General features: G+C 35.8%; 4 protein-coding genes across 6 annotated transcripts; 3 read left to right on the top strand and 1 right to left on the bottom strand.

Moving 5' to 3' along the window:
- Positions 1–27: 27 nt before the first annotated feature.
- On the bottom strand, positions 28–4,037 carry LOC18055329 (probable beta-1,4-xylosyltransferase IRX9H). Of its 3 annotated transcripts, none has more exons than XM_006450596.2 (4): positions 2,409–4,037; positions 1,634–1,883; positions 845–1,046; positions 28–627 (listed from the first exon to the last, which is right to left on the bottom strand). In XM_006450596.2, the coding sequence occupies exons 1-3, from the start codon at positions 3,308–3,310 to the stop codon at positions 867–869; spliced, it is 1,332 nt and encodes a 443-aa protein (XP_006450659.1). In that variant the 5' UTR covers positions 3,311–4,037; the 3' UTR covers positions 28–627; positions 845–866. The 3 variants fall into 3 exon arrangements, with proteins under 3 accessions (XP_006450659.1, XP_006450661.1, XP_006450660.1); XM_006450598.2 differs by having other exon boundaries at positions 28–615; XM_006450597.2 differs by having other exon boundaries at positions 28–532.
- A 1,191-nt stretch (positions 4,038–5,228) lies between these two features.
- LOC18055328 (ER membrane protein complex subunit 1) lies at positions 5,229–10,926 on the top strand. The gene is made up of 12 exons (XM_006450595.2): positions 5,229–5,459; positions 5,575–5,702; positions 5,824–5,886; positions 6,301–6,422; positions 6,790–6,905; positions 7,007–7,814; positions 8,269–8,991; positions 9,075–9,296; positions 9,379–9,474; positions 9,561–9,755; positions 9,914–10,027; positions 10,564–10,926. Exons 1-12 carry the CDS (start codon positions 5,362–5,364, stop codon positions 10,822–10,824), a joined length of 2,946 nt encoding a protein of 981 aa, XP_006450658.1. The 5' UTR covers positions 5,229–5,361; the 3' UTR covers positions 10,825–10,926.
- Positions 10,927–11,200: 274 nt separating this feature from the next.
- On the top strand, positions 11,201–12,720 carry LOC18055327 (U-box domain-containing protein 26). The gene has a single exon (XM_006450594.2). The coding sequence runs from the start codon at positions 11,693–11,695 to the stop codon at positions 12,677–12,679; it is 987 nt and encodes a 328-aa protein (XP_006450657.1). The 5' UTR covers positions 11,201–11,692; the 3' UTR covers positions 12,680–12,720.
- Positions 12,721–16,564: 3,844 nt separating this feature from the next.
- Positions 16,565–19,690, top strand: LOC18055326 (L-gulonolactone oxidase 3). The gene is made up of 3 exons (XM_006450593.2): positions 16,565–17,422; positions 18,060–18,315; positions 18,852–19,690. Exons 1-3 carry the CDS (start codon positions 16,742–16,744, stop codon positions 19,670–19,672), a joined length of 1,758 nt encoding a protein of 585 aa, XP_006450656.2. The 5' UTR covers positions 16,565–16,741; the 3' UTR covers positions 19,673–19,690.
- The last annotated feature ends 460 nt before the right edge of the window (positions 19,691–20,150 follow it).

Below are 20,150 nucleotides of genomic sequence, written 5' to 3'. Positions count from 1 at the left end.
GTAGCTAACACGGTCTTAACCGCGGAAAGGAGATGTCTTATTAGTATTAGCAATTTCAGGATTGTTGCTCCAGCAAGCCAGGACATTGCCAAGACACACATGCTGTCTTATTATTAGTCTAATTCTGTGGTTATTGATGAAGATTTAAAATCTTATCACTATACATTGCCAAGACACATCCGCGACAGCATACGTATTTACTAAGTAAACACTTGAGAGCACCAAATAAATGGTTAAATCGCTTTCAGTTTTACACAAAGTAACAGCTAAAACCAAGAAAACGAGACGGCACTGGACAATTACACAGTTTCCATGCAAAGTTACAATTGGGGACGGTTTGCAGTTCGACCACCCTATCCTTCTGCAAAAATTCATTTGTTCAAACAAACCAGTCAATGCAGACAATCTATCACCCTTGCAACTGTACTGAAATATGTGTGTGCTTTTTCTGCAAACACTTTCAGATGTTTTGGCAAAGAAGGAAAATGAACTAGCCAAATGTTGACATCAACGCGACATCTCAGCAAGGCATCTGCATAAATATGGGGTAAGTTGTACATTGTAACTACTACCTGGATCATCAGTGCTATGACTGTGCTTCTCAATTGATTCCTCCTACAGAACAAACTAAAAGGCAATCAACATGCAAATCCACAGAGGTGGCAATAGGGGATATAGCATATAAATAGACATGTCCATGAAGTATTTCTTGTTTCCATTTGGCAATTAAACATCTAGGAAACGAAAATATATGAACAATTATGAAATTCAACTACTCGAGAATAGTGTAATAGTAAACAGAAACCAAAAAAAAAAAAAAAAAGTCGAAGAATTTGCCATTTACCACTCAATTGATCCCTTTCACATCAAGAACTTCTTGCAAGTGGGGCCATGACATCAAGATTATTCTTCAAGAACCATTTCTGAGGATAGAAGGCATTAGAAGACTCAAGAGGAAGAAGCCATGCCATGATTCTGGAGCACTCCTCCAGCAAACCCTCCATTTGGCTCTCATCTTCCACTATCTGTTCAACAAATGTGCTCGCCTGTATATGAAACTAATTAACTTACTAGTTGAGTCAATCCAAAGGGTGCTGTAAGTAGAGCGACATGTGTCAGAGTAGCCCTTCAGAGCCTACAAAGATACCGTAATCTAAATATTTCCTTTCATGGAAGGAAAAGTTTCACTCTAGCTTCTAGACACTACTGACTAATAAGCTAAGGAGATAAGCTCATCAACTTTCCAAAAACAGAATTGTTTGGAAATATACTCACTCCCTGCCTCTTTTCATTTCCGCAAAGATGAGTGCAAGATAAAAGTTTATTAACAGAAATGATACTGAATAATTGGCCACAACTTTCCTTTTAAGGAAATCTGTTACCTCTTATAAAATCTAAGTCATTAGTGAATTAATTCATGCCACAGACATCAAACTGGTGAGCCAGAAACTGTCGTAGCAAGTTATTGAGTTTCTTGATAAATTACTTGTAATAAAAAGGATATTGTTGCTTTAACATAATACTCGTCTATCATTATAGCTTGATCTCTTTTTATTTGTCTCATTAAATGGTGTCATTTTACCGAAAACAATGAGGATGATGAGCAGCCAAAGATGAATGAAGAGACACTAACTTGGAAACCATCCTTGACCGTATCGACCTGCCTAATAGGTTCAAGGGTTGGTCGATGCCATCGCTTTGGATCCCAGAGTATTGTACTGTTGAAGGCAAATCCCGACATTTCAGCATGGAATCTCCGGAATCTCTCTCTTGGTTCATTTACATGCCATCCAATGACTCGAGTTCCATTACAAATAGGGCCCTCCAAGATTGTATCCATTTTGTTTTCTGATAGTTTGGCCACTGTCCATGTTCCAAACCGCCTGCAAGTCCAAAATAAATGATGTACAGAGGAAAATATATTTATTACTAGTGTATGCGTTGAAAGCACACTAACAATCCATCTGTCATATCATTGCTGTAGAACCTAAAACCAATAAGCAAGTGCCGTAAGCGGAGTGTGCTTAGCTAGGAACCATGCCAAAATAAAGATATATATATAAAAAAAAAAAAGACAGAAAAAGACATAAACAAAAACAAAACAAAACAAAAAAGGGACCCATGGCTTTGAAACATGTGGACAACACATGATTAATTAGAAGAATATGAAAAGGAAAGACTCATATCATTTCTGATAACTTATAAATCAAACAAACATGTCGAACGAGTTCAGATAGATTTGCCACTAGAGCTGAGTATTCATATTATAGAATCTAATTAATATAGAACCAAGATATTGTAGCTCTAAAATTATTTCACCTACCAATAACAATAATGATTATATTGAAGGTTAAAGTCAATCAATCCAAAGACAGTTAACCATCACTGACAAGTAAAAATCAGCATACCTGATCTGTCTTAGTTCCTCAAAAAGATCAGTTAAATAGATGTTATTTTCATCCGCAAAGTAGACAATCCCATCCAGATGGTGATTTTCAATGTGAGACAGTGCCACATTCCTCTGGTGGACTCTTGTATCCTTCACATCAGTTAAATTTTTTTTGCATACAAGGTGCCTGTACATAACCCCTGTTCTCCTAAGTACATCAGCAGTTTCCTCAGATTGGGATGTCATTTCTACAACTATCCACAATAGAGGAGGTTGGACCATTCTTAAAGTGTGCGCCAAACGGTTTAGATAATAAGCTTGAAATGGTTGAGCATCTGTCGGGGTCACAATTATGATAAGTTTCCGAGATACCAAATCTGAATCTTGGGGAAGTGACTGGTTAGCAGAGTAATCATCCGAGAGCACATCTCTTAATTCACGTATCTCTGCTTGTGACTCTAATGTGGCATTATTCTTGATACCGTCATTATCTACAGTTACGTTTCTTGCCATACCATCATATGTTTGAGAATTGCCAAAAGCATAAACCATCTCAAAGGTGAGTGCCTGTTGCTTTGACATGAGATTTGTTGACAAATTCATTGAAACAAAAGGTGTGAGTCCAATGAACACCCCAACCACAAAACAAATCAAGAAATGAAATAGAGCTCTCCGCCAAACTTGAGCCTTTGGTCTTGCCCTCTCAAGAGGCCTCGAAGATCTTGGCGATGAAACACCAAAAATCAAAGCTTGAGAGTCCAACGAACTGTGTAGATAAGATAGCAGTCCACCCGAGGATGCTGGGTGGTTCTGAGTACACGATGAAGACTTGGATAAAGGAGAAGCAACTTGACAAGCTTCCCCATTTAATAAAGTTCCTGCTCTCGGAACTGGAGACATGGTCCGTCTAATAGATGCCATTATAACAAAATCCAATTCAATCTCAATACTCAATATCTCTCACTATCTTAATAAATTAATCAAATCAACACTATGCAATGGCATTCCATAACTACAAAATCTCGAACAAGCTCATACTCAAAAAATGCAAATTTCTCCTCATCTTAACAATGTGTAAAGAATCGAAGAACTTACAGTCAAGTTTTTTACTTAATTCACGGTGAACTTAGAAACAAACCCATCAATGCTACTTCAAATCAACCAAACGACGAGACTCTGGAGCAAAACACTCAAAAGATCCCACTTCAAACGAAATGCGTAGACATATTACCGGGCACTGCATATGGGTTTTTAACGTTGTGAGCAAAGCAGCACGGACGAGACAGAACCTACAGCGCAGTGTTGTCCCCTAGAAGAAACGCCGCCGTTTGGGGATCTATCTTCCCATAAAGTTTGGCAGAAACTTTTGTCAAATCGAGCGAAAAATATAGGAGCTCGAAAAGTGTATTGGAATCTAAAATCGAGTCTTTGAGTAGCGTACAAATAAAAAAAAATAAATAAATATATGGAGAAAGTGACAGTTCATAACACTACCAAAGTCTCTTCCATTTACATACAATAAATCGAACAACACAGAGAAAAAAAACAGTAGATTTTTGTTTTGCTTTATGTCTGGATGATTATGACACCGGCAGTTTCATGGAATTTTGTATACAACCGAGGTCAATGGTTGAGATTTTGAGACCTGTGCGGCACGGCCACCTCTATTTAATAATCTCCCTCCGTTAAAAATAACTATAATTAAATTTATTAATTTTGTAATTTTGCTTGAATAATTAGGCTTAATTTTGGTGTTCAATCACTTTCCACAAAAGCAAAATTAGCCAAGATTGTAATGATGAGGCGACATAAAATTTGTACCAAAAAAGCAAACGCCACGTTTTGACTCAATTTACAATTGTTGGGAATTATACTCATACTGATTTGGTCAAATTTCGTCATTAGTGTACAAATGCGTCATTGGATGACACTAATGTTGCCATTTCTACTGATGATGAGTTTATTTATTTTCCTTTATATACAACGCAATCTATGAAAGATACGTTTTATAATTGATAATGACTGATGAAATAATGTTGACGTTTGATGAAAATACGTGGGACAATTTATACTTTTCTTATATAGGTATTCAAAAAAAGTATAATTTTTTTTTCCTTATAATTGGAAAAAGTATTAGGGAATGGTAATTGTGTAACAGTTACGCAATTATCACAATTAATTGTATATGCTTTTGTTATTTTCTTTCTGTTATGTATAGTTTTCTGATTTTGTTATGAACGGTGAAATAATACAATAACTTATTTTGTAAAAAGCGAAAATTCAAAAAGAACGCTACACTCATAAAGAATGCTACATTTATAAAAGAATATAAAATGCTACATATAAAGAATGTTGCATTCATGAAAATATATAAATTAGGTGGTAGGATAGACAGCACGAACACGAGTTTCATACAAAAATATGTTAGGTTACCATATTATCATAGTATGAATAAACCAATGTTGGGCTCACTTTTTTTTTTAAAGTATAAAAGTCTAAATATATGTGTGTGTGCGCGTCTTTTTTTTGTAAAACAATAACTCAAAAATCTTAAAATTTTCCATCAAAAAGGAAAAAGAGCCCAAAAAACGAATTCTTAACATTACAAAAAAAAAAGTTTCCTTTGTAAGCCCAAATGAATAAATTCTCAAGAATCATTAGCAAAATTCAAATTATTTAACAAACTAACAATAGCTTGTATTCAGTTGCGTTGCAGAAACTTGGACCATAAGTGATGTTTATCAAAACATAAGGGGAGGTTATTATAATATCTCAGAAGTTGAATTAATTTTTTTTAAAGTTTTAATTATTATTAATTTTTTAACCAGAAGCCGGCTTTGATGTAAAGGAAACACAGTTCACTCACAGGTTCTTCTTACAGATTCAAATAATAACAAACTAAACACCTCGTGTTCTCAGATCCGTCTCTCGTCACTGGAGACGCAGAGAGAGATTAGCAATTGCCATCAAACATGGCGATTAGGTTCATAATTTTAACTCTACTATTTTTATCATCATGTACAATCCCTAGCTTATCGCTTTACGAAGATCAAGTCGGTCTCATGGATTGGTAAGCTATCAATTCTTCTCCGTTTATTTATTAAATTTATTCAACGATTGCGTATAACGATGAAACGTTGACGTTTTGATTTGTTCTTTGTTTTTTTCAATAATAATCAATTTAGGCATCAACAGTACATCGGAAAAGTGAAGCACGCTGTGTTTCACACACAAAAGACCGGAAGAAAGCGTGTGGTTGTGTCCACTGAAGAGAACGTTATAGCGTCGCTCGATCTTCGCCATGGAGAAATTTGTTAGTTTATTTTCCTCCTCTGATTGTATTTGAGTTAATTGGTGATGCGTGAATGGAGTTGTAACCGAGGTGTTTTTTGAGTTTTAACAATAACGAAATTGGATTGGCTGGTGCTGTGCAGTTTGGAGACATGTTCTTGGGATCAATGATGTTGTTGACGGAATTGATATCGCATTGGGTAAATGTGAGTAATGGCACGTGGAATTATTGCTTTTATCATGTGCTTAAAATAAATCTATGTTTGCTACTCTTGTTTTATGGTAATTAACTGTCGATACAATTTGATTTTTGTGCTCATAGTTAGTCGGTTAATGCCGGATTTCTTTTAATGACAACATAAGGCATTATCCGCGTAATAGTAAATGTTTTTGTTCTTTTTCGAATGACAATGATACTGAAATTGCCGTCTTGTGCCCATTTATTTTACTCGGTTACATAGTACAAACATAATCATATGTAATTGGCCTTTTTAACCTTTTTGAATTTCGTTAGCCTTGAATATGTACATATATTTTTCCCTTTTTGGCATTAAGTAGAGAAGGGGCCAGTCGAGATATATTGATGAAGTATTCTTGAATGTTTCTTTCAATTCTTTCAGATGTCATCACACTTTCATCGGATGGAAGTACTTTAAGAGCATGGAATCTTCCTGATGGGCAGATGGTGTGGGAATCTTTTCTTCGGGGTTCAAAGCACTCAAAGCCGTTGTTATTGGTGCCAGTGAGTAATAACATCTAGTGACATGTTACATTAACTGGAATATTCTACATTGAACACCTTTCAAATTTCTGCTTGTGGTTTTGTTTTTAACCTCTCTCTCTCTCTCTCTTTTTAAAGAAAAAATTCCAAACTTGAATTGAAATCATTTTTTCATTTACAAAATTACATACTATCCACATCACAGAAAGCTCTTATATTGGACTGGTCTTGCTTCACCTTTCATATTATCTTGATTTCCTCCCTTTTTGAAATTCCCTTTCATTCTCTTGAATCTTCCTCAGGGTAATTTACACAGCTCTGTGACTTTTATAGCAATTCATGCCAATTTTTGACTAAATATGTGGTTAACTGAAGCTGCATTATGCAGACAAATTTGAAAGTTGACAAGGACAGTCTGATCCTTGTTTCCAGTAAAGGGTGTCTCCATGCTGTTTCAAGCATTGATGGTGAAATTCTTTGGACCAGGGATTTTGCAGCTGAAAGGTTTGTCTAATTTGGAATATTGTCTATCAAAAATTTATTTTCTAGTCAAACTTTCTTAACATCGGAGAGCTATTGATACATTGTGGTCTCTCTTTTTGCAGTGTAGAGGTTCAGCAGGTAATTCAGCTTGATGAAAGTGATCAAATATATGTGGTAGGATATGCTGGTTCTTCTCAGTTTCATGCATATCAAATCAATGCTATGAATGGGGAGTTGCTGAATCATGAAACTGCTGCCTTTTCTGGTGGTTTTGTCGGAGATGTTGCATTAGTTTCAAGTGACACACTTGTGACTCTAGATACCACGCGGTCAATTTTGGTAACAGTAAGCTTTAAGAATAGGAAAATTGCCTTTCAAGAAACACACTTATCAAACCTTGGTGAGGATTCTTCGGGGATGGTGGAGATATTACCTTCATCACTGACAGGAATGTTTACTGTAAAGATCAATAACTACAAACTATTTATAAGACTGACCAGTGAAGACAAGTTGGAAGTTGTGCATAAAGTTGATCATGAAACAGTTGTTAGTGATGCTCTTGTATTCTCTGAGGGTAAAGAAGCATTTGCTGTGGTTGAACATGGAGGCAGTAAGGTTGACATTACAGTGAAGCCTGGTCAGGACTGGAACAATAATTTGGTTCAAGAAAGCATTGAAATGGATCACCAAAGAGGGCTTGTCCATAAGGTCTTCATAAACAATTACCTCAGGACAGACAGGTCTCATGGATTTAGGGCTTTGATTGTCATGGAAGATCATTCACTTTTGCTGGTGCAACAAGGTAAGATTGTCTGGAATAGGGAAGATGCTCTTGCCTCAATAATAGATGTGACAACATCAGAGCTCCCCGTGGAGAAGGAAGGTGTATCAGTTGCGAAAGTGGAGCATAGCCTCTTTGAATGGCTTAAGGTATGAGTTTCTGGAAATGGTAAATTGAGATCATGTTGGTAAAGGAAGCACCGATTACATTTACTCTAAATAAATTGTTAATTAATAGTTTTCATATCTGATCTTTAATTTGTTCAGTCAATTCAAAGATAAGTACACCATTTCCGTGCCATCACATAATTTATTGTAGTATGGAGCAGACAAAATTCTTACTACAATATGTGTCTTCTTGGTAAAGCATAAGCTGGTTGGAAGAGTGGCTTTGCAGTATCATTGTCTTCAAATATAATACACTTACTGCTGTCATGCTTCAGTCCAATTTTCAAATATAATACATTTACTGCTGTCATGCTTCAGTCCAATTGAACAAATATAATACATTTACTGCTGTCATGCTTCAGTCCAATTGAACATGCATATCTTTGACTTGATTTCCTTCTGCATTTGGATTTTGACGTTCTTCTGTCGTTCTAAGGGACACATGCTGAAGCTTAAGGGGACCTTAATGCTTGCAAGCCCTGAGGATGTGGCAGCCATACAAGCTATTAGGTTGAAAAGTTCTGAGAAGAGCAAAATGACCCGAGACCACAATGGTTTTAGAAAGTTGCTGATAGTGCTCACTAAAGCTAGGAAAATTTTTGCCTTACACAGTGGAGATGGACGGGTTGTTTGGTCTCTCTTGTTGCATAAGTCAGAAGCATGTGATTCTCCAACTGAGCTGAATCTGTATCAGTGGCAGACACCTCATCATCATGCAATGGATGAGAATCCATCTGTTCTTGTCGTTGGCCGCTGCGGAGTTAGTTCAAAAGCACCAGCTATACTTTCTTTTGTCGATACTTACACTGGAAAGGAGCTTAATTCATTCGATCTTGTTCATTCGGCAGTACAAGTTATGCCACTGCCGTTCACAGATTCAACTGAACAGCGTCTACACCTACTGGTGGATGATGACAGGCGGATTCATTTATACCCGAAAACATCTGAAGCCATAAGTATTTTTCAGCAAGAGTTTTCAAATATATACTGGTACTCTGTTGAGGCTGATAATGGCATTATCAAAGGGCATGCAGTAAAGAGTAAATGCGCTGGTGAGGTTTTGGATGATTTCTGCTTTGAAACCAGGGTTTTGTGGTCAATTATATTTCCAATGGAGTCAGAAAAGATCATTGCAGCTGTTTCAAGAAAGCAGAATGAGGTATATTGTCTAAAACTGTTTTATTTGTTTTAAGGTTTTCTTGTCAAATGTGCAAATGCCAACGCCATTTTCGTGTTCTCCAGGTTGTACATACTCAAGCAAAGGTTACATCAGAGCAGGATGTAATGTATAAATATATATCGAAAAACTTGCTTTTCGTAGCAACTGTTGCTCCAAAAGCCAGTGGTCATATTGGATCTGCTGATCCAGACGAGGCATGGCTGGTTGTATATCTTATAGATACTATAACTGGTCGAATATTGCACCGTATGACTCATCATGGGGCACAGGGTCCTGTCCATGCTGTGAGTTCGCTGCCTGTTTTCTGATTTACCTGTTCATATGTATACGATTTATTGGTTCAATTGTTTTTTCTTTGGGGTGTAGGTTTTGAGTGAAAACTGGGTTGTGTACCACTACTTCAATCTTAGAGCCCACAGATATGAGATGTCAGTCACTGAGATTTATGACCAGTCTAGGGCGGTATGCCTATGAACTTTAATCTTATAGCATTTTTGTTATCTTTGATTGTATGAATTCATCTTTTTTTTAACTGAGTATTCTCACAGGAAAACAAAGATGTTTTGAAGCTTGTTCTTGGGAAGCATAATCTCACTGCACCTGTTTCTTCATATTCACGACCAGAGATTACTACTAAGTCTCAGACTTACTTTTTCACCCATTCAGTGAAAGCAGTTGCAGTAACATCAACTGCCAAGGGTATAACCTCAAAGCAGCTTCTCATTGGTACAATTGGTGATCAGGTTAGTTAAGTTTTTTAGCAAAACCAGATTTTTCTGTGTTGTTGGTTTTTTTTGTTTTTTCAATACATAATTAGACTTTTTTGCTGTTATTTTGTTTTGCAAAGATTGATAGATATATTTGAAATGATGCTCCGTTTCTTTTCTGAACTATCTTATAGGTTCTGGCACTTGATAAGCGTTTCCTGGATCCTCGCCGATCAATTAACCCTACTCAAGCTGAGAAAGAAGAAGGAATTATACCTCTTGCAGATTCATTGCCAATCATTCCTCAGGTCAGTTGCCATATTGTTCTACCCCATCAACTATCAAGCTCTTTGAGATTATTGATTCAATATTCTTTTCTGAAGCAGTTATGACAGTTAATACACTGCTGCTTTAATGAACTGTGGTATGCTATGTTTACCAATTCTTGAACCTTGCGATGCATTTGCAAGCTGTGGGGAGTGTTTAATTGGAGCTTACGATTGGCTGTGTTACTTTTGAGTTTGTCATCCTGCTCGTCATATTTTTTTGCTTCAGCATGTTATTTTGTTAGGAAAATACCCAATTAGGTTAGTAATTATTCTTCATTGAGAGTATGGTACATTGGGGGTGTGTGCACCAATCCAATGGAATCAAATCATATGTATGAAAATGTACCACATACCAAGCGGTTGTCCGTGCATCAAGTGTAGGGAAGTTTTTGAAGTTTGGTTTTTGCTTGCAAGGATATGCTAATTTTGCTTCTTATAACATGATTCTGCACATGCTGATTGGTACAACAAAACACTGATTGTTAATCCATATTGATTCATAATTGCTGCTGCAGTCTTATGTCACACATTCCCTCAAGGTGGAAGGTCTTCGAGGCATACTGACGGTGCCTGCCAAGCTGGAATCAACCACGCTCGTTTTTGCATATGGTGTGGATCTCTTCTACACTCGACTAGCCCCCTCAAGAACCTATGATTCACTCACAGAGGATTTTAGTTATGCCCTACTTCTCCTTACAATAGTTGCACTTGTTGCGGCGATCTTTGTGACATGGGTTTTGTCCGAGAAGAAAGAGCTTCGCGAGAAATGGAGGTGAGATAGTTTCAATTGTAGCAACTACTAGCAAACCTTGTACCCTAACTTTTTTATATTTTTGGGGCATACGTTGGTCTTTAATTGATTTAGATCAGATGATTTACTCCTGACTTGTAAGTTATCTTAAACTGTAGCAATTTTACTCGAAAAGGCAATTTTTTTGGTCACAAGCTTCGGAATGGAATATTTAAATCCAGAGGTCTTTTCCTCAATCTCTTGTAAATCTGGCTTTGCAAAGACTAAAAGCAGTATTTATTTTAGATCCGCCAGTTCCTACTTGTTAAAGCAATGGTTTGAATTTGATGATGCTGTTAATTCGGCTAACAATGCTATCATTCTAGCCATTACCAATGAGTCGAAAATAATTAAGAGCCTTATGAATTCAATGAAAAGTTAAAAACTGAAGCAGAGGATTATGAATACAGACAGCCAAACATGACAACTAAAATGAGCTGCTGCCTCAAAAGCGAGTATCAATCAATCAATCTTCCCGACTGCGACACTGGGCCACCGGCCATGTAAGTCTAATGCCATTCTGGAGTAACAGTTACAGTGTCACGGCGGGTAAATTTTACTCGGTGGCCAGCCTATAATCGCCTCTCCATCATTATCAACTTGGTACAGCAGGAGGAGGAATGCAGGATGGGACATCATGTTTCATTGATTGAAAATGAAACCCATTTAAATTATTATTGTAACGAACAACTGCTGTAGTGGCAGTAGTACTGTCTCACTGAAGGACCCTGCAGTCACCAGCATCTTCAGAGTCACGAGCACCCCATACGCATAACCTTAACCTACCTTCAAACGCACAATATCCTCCTCCTCCTCAGATTTCACCTCCATAATTTTAATGATCTGGCAAGCAAATGAAAAGTCACCACCCGAAGCTCAAAACCCAGCCACGTCCCCTTTTCTCTTGTGGCTTCTTTTGCCACTGCACTCAATCCGTACTCAGCCCGACCAACTCACACTCCCCTCCTCTCCCTCTCACTCCCGAAGAACCCCCGCCTCCGCCTCCGCCTCCTCCTCCACCTCCACCGCCACCACATCAACCAGAATCCTCGTCTTCGTCTTCGTCCACCTCCCAAAGCTTCACCCAATGGAAATTCCCTCTCCCAACTTCCCCACTCCACCCACGGTTCCGAACCGACCCGAAACCCGAACCTGACCTCCCGCCTAAACCTTTACCACCTCCCATTCCCTTCACCAGCCTCCAAGAGCTCTTCCTCCTAGCCGAGCTCCAGCTCAGCTCCGGCTCAGACTCCGACCGGCTCGCCGCCCTATATTTACTCGAACGCTCGCTCTTACCCAACCCGCCGTCGGATCAAGCTTGCCAGCCAGAGCTGATGCGCGGTGTGGTTGGTAATCTGAAAAACAAAGCTGGGGCAAAACCGGCGACGAAAATTCTACTAGCGCTATGCTTGGCGGAGAGCAACCGCCGCGTTGCGGTGGAGGCGGGGGCCGTTGGGGCGGTTATTGAGGTGGTGGCGGAACTGGACGCGGCCGCGGGGGAGAGAGCGTTGGCGGCGCTTGAGCTGATGTGCACGGTGGCTGAAGGGGCGGAGGAGACGCGTGCGCATGCGCTCGCGGTTCCCGTGATGGTCACGATGATGGGGCAGATGGCGGGGAGGGGGAAGGAGTATGCGATTAGCGTTCTTGCCGTGATTTACGGCGGAGGCGATCAACCAGTGCTGGCAGCACCGCCGGAGGAGGTGGCACGTGCGGTTGAGCTGGCGTTGCAAGGGAATTGTACTCCTCGAGGGAGGAGGAAAGGGACCCAGTTACTGAAGTCGCTTAAGGAGTACGGACAACCAGATACGACACAGGATGAGATGAACGGCTGTGATTCGTAGTTGATGATTAATGAACGTATATTATTGTGTGGACTCTTATAAATTATCAAAATTAAGAAAATGTTATGTTATTATTTATGTTTTTATGTTGATAAACTTATTATTACTTTTTGAAAAATTATCATTTGTATACTTTAAATTTACTCTATTAAAAAAATATTATAATAATACATTAACTTAATAAGAATTTCAAGTAAAATAAAGTATAACTCCAAACAACAGAAAAAAGAATTCCTATAAACTAAATTAATCTGGACATTTTATAAATATTGTCACTATCTCATGAAAGAAGTTTATGTTTGTTTCAATTTCACATAAGTGAAATGACATGATAGTGTAAAAACGACGTGTCGTTTTTATAGTTATTTATAGGACGACATGTTGTTTTATATGGAACGACATGTTGTTTTTATGCAGACAATATATTATTTTTTATAGAAGTTTCTTCTATCTTAAAAAGATAAAATTATTCTTATGATATCACTACTTATAAATGGTAGCTGATGAATTAGTGGTCGGTAAGTAATTTTTGTCAACTTAAGTGAATGATTAATACACTCTTAAAATATTATAGTATTTTTAATAATAAAGTAATTTATGATATATGAATAATAATTTCTATTACTTTTTAGTACATGCTTCATAATTATCACCATTAAATCAAAAAAAAAAGCAAATTATTGCTCTAGGTCCAATTTACAAGAAAAAAGATTATTAATGTATGAAAGTCACCAATGACATTTAAATTTGAAAATTGAAAGGAGTGGGTCTGAACTCTGAAGAAACTGTCGTTGCGTAACAGACTCACCTGTGGTGGGGTTCGACATTCGCAGGGCAAATCGTTGTAGCCTTGTAGGATTTCGGTGACTGCCTGAGCCTGACTGGAGACGCCTGATGGGCCCGAGAAGAAGATGATGACTCATAATCGGCCGAATTAATAAGAAGAGAAGTGCTTTCCACACCCATTTAAAATTCTTATAAGACCTCACCTTTGTAATCATAATTCTATTGCTAGAGAAATTACACAAACGGAATGAATAAGAATTTTTTTAATATAATAAGATAAATATGAGTTTAATTAAATTTAAAAAAAATTTATACTTGCAAATCATCAATCCTCTTATCTTATTATAAAAAATTAATATTTAATTAAATTTTATTATAATCTTTCGTGTTTTCCTGTAACCTTTTTTTTTAAAAATCAAAATAGGAGTTTTAAATAAGTGTTAGAAGCTTTACTCTTACAAAAAAAAAAAAAAAAAAGTGAGATGGACCATACGATGAAGTGATGAGACCCAATTGCATTATTTTTGTTGGTCCACTTGCAGCTAACAGACAGGGGCAGTTCAATCAAATTTAGGCGGGCCTTAGGGCAAATTATTTTAGGTTAAACCTTCTTAAAAATTTGGTGAAAAATATATGTATTAATTTCATAATAAATTTTTAATTTTAAATAATTTTTTCTAACTTTTTTATATGTATAACTTTTATATTATGAATTTCACTAATATATCTTAATCGATACTATAGTTAATCTGTTTAATTTTTTTTTTTGAAATAGAGTATTTAAAACTCCATCATGTTAAAAAATTAAGAGATAACAACCTACGAATACTTGATTTTTTTTTAAAATAAGAATAAATTAAACAATTGACGGAGAAAAATAAAACCTAAAATTAACCTTGACTTTAATTACCACCAATCATGAATAGTAGAGAAATAATTTTTTTTTTTTGGCCGGTAAGTAGTGAGTAGAGAAAACCATTAATGTAGATCCCCCCCCAAAAGCACAAAAAAGCGTTGAACGTGTATGGTGCTTTTGTTTTCGGAGTAAACTTATTAACGAATAAGTTAGAGGTTCAAAAGAAATATATAAAGTTTTAATTGTAACGTATTAATTTACAGTAGATAGAGATTTTGTGGGATCAAGAATATTAATTTTAACTTTAATTTGAGATATTTTTGGAGTAAAACAATGAATTATAATGTTAAATAGGTATTTTTGTAGGAAATGGATAGTTCATTTAGGGAAAAATAGTTGTAATGCAATAATACAATAAATGAATATAAAATAATAATTGAGTTGACTCTAAATTTAAGAATTCATTTTCATTGTTTTAATTTTAAAAAAATGAGTTTATCATACATTAGGGACATTCATCAGTAGCGGGGCCTTATACAACCATTTAAGTTGCCTAGGAGAAAATAGCAACTTCTTGCTAATAATGATAAACATTTGATACATTTTATAAATATTATCTTAATCTTAATCATCTAAATTTAGGAATTCATTTTCATTGTTTTAATTTTTAAAAAATGAGTTTATCGTACATTAGGGATATTCATTAGTAGCGGGGCCCTAGACAACCATTTAAGTTGCCTAGGAGAAAAGAAAATAACTACTCTTGCTAATAATGATAAACATTTGATACATTTTATAAATATCATCTTAATCTTAATCATTTTTACAAGAAAAATAATTTGACTATCCAATAAATGAGAATCACCACACCAAAATTTAGATGAAAATATTAAAATAATTTGGTTATATTGACCTAAAAACATTTTTAACTTTGTGTCGCGCCGTGCTTAATAACAAGCTTGTTGGACCGCTTCAAAATTTACAAAATATTATTGCTTGATTATAATATCATTAAGAAGTTTGTTATGTTATTCATACATTATTTTATTTGTTTAATTAAAGATTTTAATGTCATTCCAAAATTTTAAAAAAAATTTATTGGTTTTTGAAATTTAACTTCTTAAAAAAATATATTAATAAATCACGTGAATTCTATCGTGTATTTAATTCAACCAATGATAATATGTCACATCAATTTATACAATATTATTTGTATCATTACTCTTGTCCATATTATAGTGCTTCAAATAAATTATCTACTAAGAATAAAATGTTATTTCTATGTATGATAATTTCTCAATGTATTATGTTTTTGGGTCATTTTCATTGATTCTTGCATGCATCAGGCATAATCCATCATATTCAATAACAATATCTGCTCAAAGCAACACGGACCTCGTCTTGAGCCTATGCTGTGCTCCGACCTTTCAAATGTGCTATCATTTAAAATTTATTTAATTTTTCTTAACATTTTAAAAATCGAATGGCAGGATCGAAAACCTCTTTGTTGTTTAATGTCATTTTTGTTTTTGTATAATATAAATTGTAACTTTTTTTTTTAATTATTGGTGAAAGCATCACATTAACATATTGGTATTGAAAAGGTCTCATGTGGTATCATAATGGCCACTCAATTGCATTATTCTAAAATTAATGATCTATAAATATGTAAGTGGTGGAATGTAATTTGGTAACATTACGTGCTAACACATGGTGGTAATGTTGTCACCTAGAACTTTTTGTATTTCTGTATGGTAAGGATCTAATGAGTCTTTTTCGGAGGCACCGACGACAGCAGAAAATCCAAATAAAATCATAGAAAATTCAAATTATAAAGAACAATAACTATATATATGTTTGTGTATAATCTGCCATTTAATACAAAAATTTTGATTACAGAAATTGCTTTTGCGTATCTCTGCTGTTATATATTATGTTAATTGATTGAAAGTCAAATAAAGAACTCTTTTGACAATGAATTGGTATAATTAGCTGGCTTGATTATATTGAGAATCATGATATGTTAGAGATATTGATACCATTAGCTGGCTTCGTTTTGCAGATCTCTGAAATTTTGGTTCAAATCTTTTTTATCGCCGCCCCAACATTAAACAAGAGTTGCATGTAATTCTCTAAACCCACCACTCGTTTCGGCCACTTATTTGATTTTGTATAAGTAAATCTTTTACAATGTGAACAAACATTCACTAAAAATCAACAATCATGACACATAACTATCATAAATAAATAAATAAATAAATATTATTGTCGTTCGCAAGGCCCCCAATAGCTTGTTCTAGAGTTCAAAGCAACTCTCATTTTTGGCTTCAAAGCATTACCGCCTTCACACATGGTCTCATAAATTTCCATTCATCTAACTCAACAACCAACACGTACAGTCCAAAGCAAAAGATATCTAGATGAATTATTTCTGGAACCTCATAGGCGTCGTGCACGTAGTGATCACATGGGGCTCACTATCAACGATCGAGGCCATGCCGCCGCCCCCGCCGGTTCAATGCAACCAAACCGGCGGCTGCATCCTTAAAAACGCGTACGGTGCATGGGGTGACAGAAAAGATTGCCATGTTTCAAATGTAACGTACCCAACAACCGAAGAAGAGCTCCGTTTGGCCGTGGCGCATGCACATAAAAACAAGCTTAAGGTTAAAACAGTAAGCAAATTCTCGCACACAATACCAAAACTGGCCTGCCCTTGTTCGCAGTCACAAAGCACGTTACTCATAAGCACAGCTAAGCTTGATTCCAATATTGACATCGATGTGGCCAATTTGGCCGTGACTGCAGACGCCGGCGTGCCGTTGCGGCAATTGATTGATAGAGTGGAAGAAGAGAATTTAAGCATAGTGGCAGCGCCGTACTGGGAAGGTGTGAGCGTTGGAGGAGTGATAAGTACGGGGGCACATGGAAGCTCGTGGTGGGGAAAAGGAGGGGCTGTTTATGATCACGTTATTGGGCTGAGTCTTGTTGTTCCGGCGAAAGAAAGCGAAGGGTATGCCAAGATTATCAGAATTGAAGCTAACGATCCTCTTCTTGATGCAGCAAAAGTTTCGTTGGGGTTGTTAGGTGTCATCTCTAAGGTCAGTTATTATTTTTTTTATAAATTTTTTGTTGTGTTATGTTTTGGATTTAACGATGATACTATAATATACTGTTTTTATGGATTGTATAGATAATTATAGTGCTTTATAAAGGGATAAATTATCATTTAATGAATTAATTTTTTTATACAATATTGTCCTCTATTTTTTAAATAATGTTAAATATTTTGTCCGTCCTTCTACCATTTAAATGTTATTTTTAAAAATAAAAAACAGTGAGCAATGATCAAAATGTTTATCATTTCTCATTGAATGTTAGGATTTTTATTTTTATTTTTTTCCACTTAAAAAAGTAACTAATAATAGGAGTATCCCTACCTTCCAAATTATGTTTAAAATATGGGGAGTAAATAATCAAAATGAGGCATAACCCGGCAAAAGGATAATTAATTACCATTCTAAAAGTGGAATCAACCAATGTCCACAATTACAAATATACTTTTTCTTTTTTTCGAAAGTCAATGTCATGTGTTCAAAGTTTGCTTTTTAAAAAACACACCTTTGCTTCCAAGTTAAAAAAAAAAAAAAAAAAAAGGAATCAAATGAACATGGTTATGATTAATACTGCCTAGTGGATTTATTGATTGAATAAATATGCATGTGAAACAAATTACAGGTAAAGCTCTCACTGGAACCGGGATTCAAAAGAGGCATAACATTTAATTTCACAGATGATGCTCACATTGAAGATATATTCATGGACCATGCAAAGAAACATGAATTTGGGGACATCACGTGGTACCCATCTAGACGTACAGCTGTTTACAGATATGACGACAGAGTTACTTTAAATACACGTGGTGATGGAGTAAATGACTTCATTGGCTTTCAAGACACTTCTATTTTGATCTCCAAATCAACTAGGGCTGCAGGTAAGTTCCAGTATTCATCTTCTGTTTAATATCTTACAGTGTACAAGAGAGTCTGATGGTCTAAATTGAACCATTCAATTTAGTTACCCTATGATTAGTCGCTTTTTAAATATATATGTAAGCTTCAAATTTTATCAAATGAGCACATATATAGATGATATGGAACGTCTGTCACAAGTAATAGCTTATATTACATGAGATTGTCTCAATAATACTACCTAATCAAGTCAAACCATGTGACCTAAAATTCTTTTTTCTTAGTTTCATGATTGATCTATTTCTAAAGTGCATGTATAAGTGTCCAAATTTTATTGAATAGGTGCACAGATAATAATGCGGTGCACCTATTTTATGTTTAAATTAATATTAAAATTTTGCATTTGTATGTATATTTTATAATTTAGATTTAAGGATAGATCAATTTGGCCATTTATAAGGGACCTACATTTTAAAATGTGTGAATGTACTGGAGAACTCTTAATTAAAGTTGATATATAGTGTATGTGCTGGCTGTTAATTTGATTATGAAAATGCAGAGAAAGCATTGGAGACAGCCAAAAATGGAAATGGCAAGTGCACACTAGCAGCTACGGTTCTGGGGTTCAAGAAACTAATAGCAAATGGATTCAAGAACAATGCTCTAATCTTCACAGGCTATCCTATAGTGGGTCGCCAAGGAAAATTGCAAACTTCAGGTGCTTGTTTATACTCAAGAAGAGTTGACACCTCTTGTGCTTGGGATCCCAGAATCAATGGCCTCTTCTTTTACGAAACAACTGCAATATTTCCTGCTAACAAGTTTAAAGATTTCATCAGAGACGTAAAGAAGCTGAGAGACCTTAAACCGGAAAATTTTTGCGGGGTTGATAGTTACAATGGGTTCTTGATACGTTTCATCAAAGCTTCAAGTGCATATCTAGGGCAATCTGAGGATTCAATAGTTGTTGATTATAACTATTATCGGGCCGATGACGCTTCAACCCCAAGATTGAATCAAGATGTGTGGGAAGAAGTTGAGCAAATGGCATTCTTCAAGTATGGGGCAAGGCCACATTGGGCTAAGAATAGGAAATTGGCATTCCTGAATGTGCAGCAAAAGTATGCAAACTTTAGCAGGTTTCTTGCTGCGAAGAATCAAATGGATCCACAAAATATGTTCTCCAGCGAATGGTCTGATGAGATATTGTTTGGAACCGAAGCTGCTAAATTCGATGGATGTGCCTTGGAGGGGCAGTGTATTTGTTCAGAAGATAGACATTGTAGCCCAAGCAAAGGGTACTTTTGCAAGCCTGGTTTGGTCTATACTGAGGCCAGAGTCTGCAGGTTTTCACAATCCCCAATGACTAGTATTGTTTGATAAATATGCAGATTTGACGTGGTTACTTTTATTATTTGACATGATAAAAAGTTTCATCTATCATATGTCGTTTGTTTATTTTATTTCTTTGAAAAAAGTTAAAAAAAGAAAAGAAAAGTCAGTTAAATCAACGCAACAAGAAAAATCATAGTTCTTTTTATGTAGTAAAAGATTCATCTTACATTACTTCGAAATCTTTAATTATAAACATATCTAATCGTCTTAATATATCAATATATATATATATAATAAAGATATGAATGAAACGCATTATTTGTTTTGTTGTCGGAATAATATCAACATATGTCAACATAGCTTATGCTTACTGAAAGAGAAAGAACAGAAATGTTTATAATTTATAATAATAAATCAATTGTTCATCTCATCACTGATCTGAGATGACCCATACACATCGATCAACAGTTATCCACAAAAAAACAAATTTTCACGTCATCTCTGGAACATGATTTGGGGAAAT

The sequence above is a fragment of the Citrus clementina genome, unplaced genomic scaffold (genome assembly GCF_000493195.1).
Source record: "Citrus clementina cultivar Clemenules unplaced genomic scaffold, Citrus_clementina_v1.0 scaffold_1, whole genome shotgun sequence".
Classification (NCBI taxonomy): domain Eukaryota; kingdom Viridiplantae; phylum Streptophyta; class Magnoliopsida; order Sapindales; family Rutaceae; genus Citrus; species Citrus x clementina.
Note: the sequence above shows the minus strand (reverse complement) of the source record. Positions and strands in the feature narration are given on the sequence as shown.

Bases quoted from the DNA above. Each gene is read 5' to 3' on its own strand.
- LOC18055329 (XM_006450596.2), bottom strand. From the start codon at position 3,310: ATGGCATCTATTAGACGGACCATGTCTCCAGTTCCGAGAGCAGGAACT. The intron at 1,884-2,408 runs GTATGCTGATTT...TTGGACTTGCAG, and splicing joins GAGGAACTAAGACAGATCAG to GCGGTTTGGAACATGGACAG. The intron at 1,047-1,633 runs GTTAGTGTCTCT...TTTCATATACAG, and splicing joins CGGTCAAGGATGGTTTCCAA to GCGAGCACATTTGTTGAACA.
- LOC18055328 (XM_006450595.2), top strand. From the start codon at position 5,362: ATGGCGATTAGGTTCATAATTTTAACTCTACTATTTTTATCATCATGT. The intron at 7,815-8,268 runs GTATGAGTTTCT...TGTCGTTCTAAG, and splicing joins GCCTCTTTGAATGGCTTAAG to GGACACATGCTGAAGCTTAA. The intron at 9,756-9,913 runs GTTAGTTAAGTT...ACTATCTTATAG, and splicing joins TTGGTACAATTGGTGATCAG to GTTCTGGCACTTGATAAGCG.
- LOC18055327 (XM_006450594.2), top strand. From the start codon at position 11,693: ATGAAAAGTCACCACCCGAAGCTCAAAACCCAGCCACGTCCCCTTTTC.
- LOC18055326 (XM_006450593.2), top strand. From the start codon at position 16,742: ATGAATTATTTCTGGAACCTCATAGGCGTCGTGCACGTAGTGATCACA. The intron at 17,423-18,059 runs GTCAGTTATTAT...AACAAATTACAG, and splicing joins TGTTAGGTGTCATCTCTAAG to GTAAAGCTCTCACTGGAACC. The intron at 18,316-18,851 runs GTAAGTTCCAGT...ATGAAAATGCAG, and splicing joins CAAATCAACTAGGGCTGCAG to AGAAAGCATTGGAGACAGCC.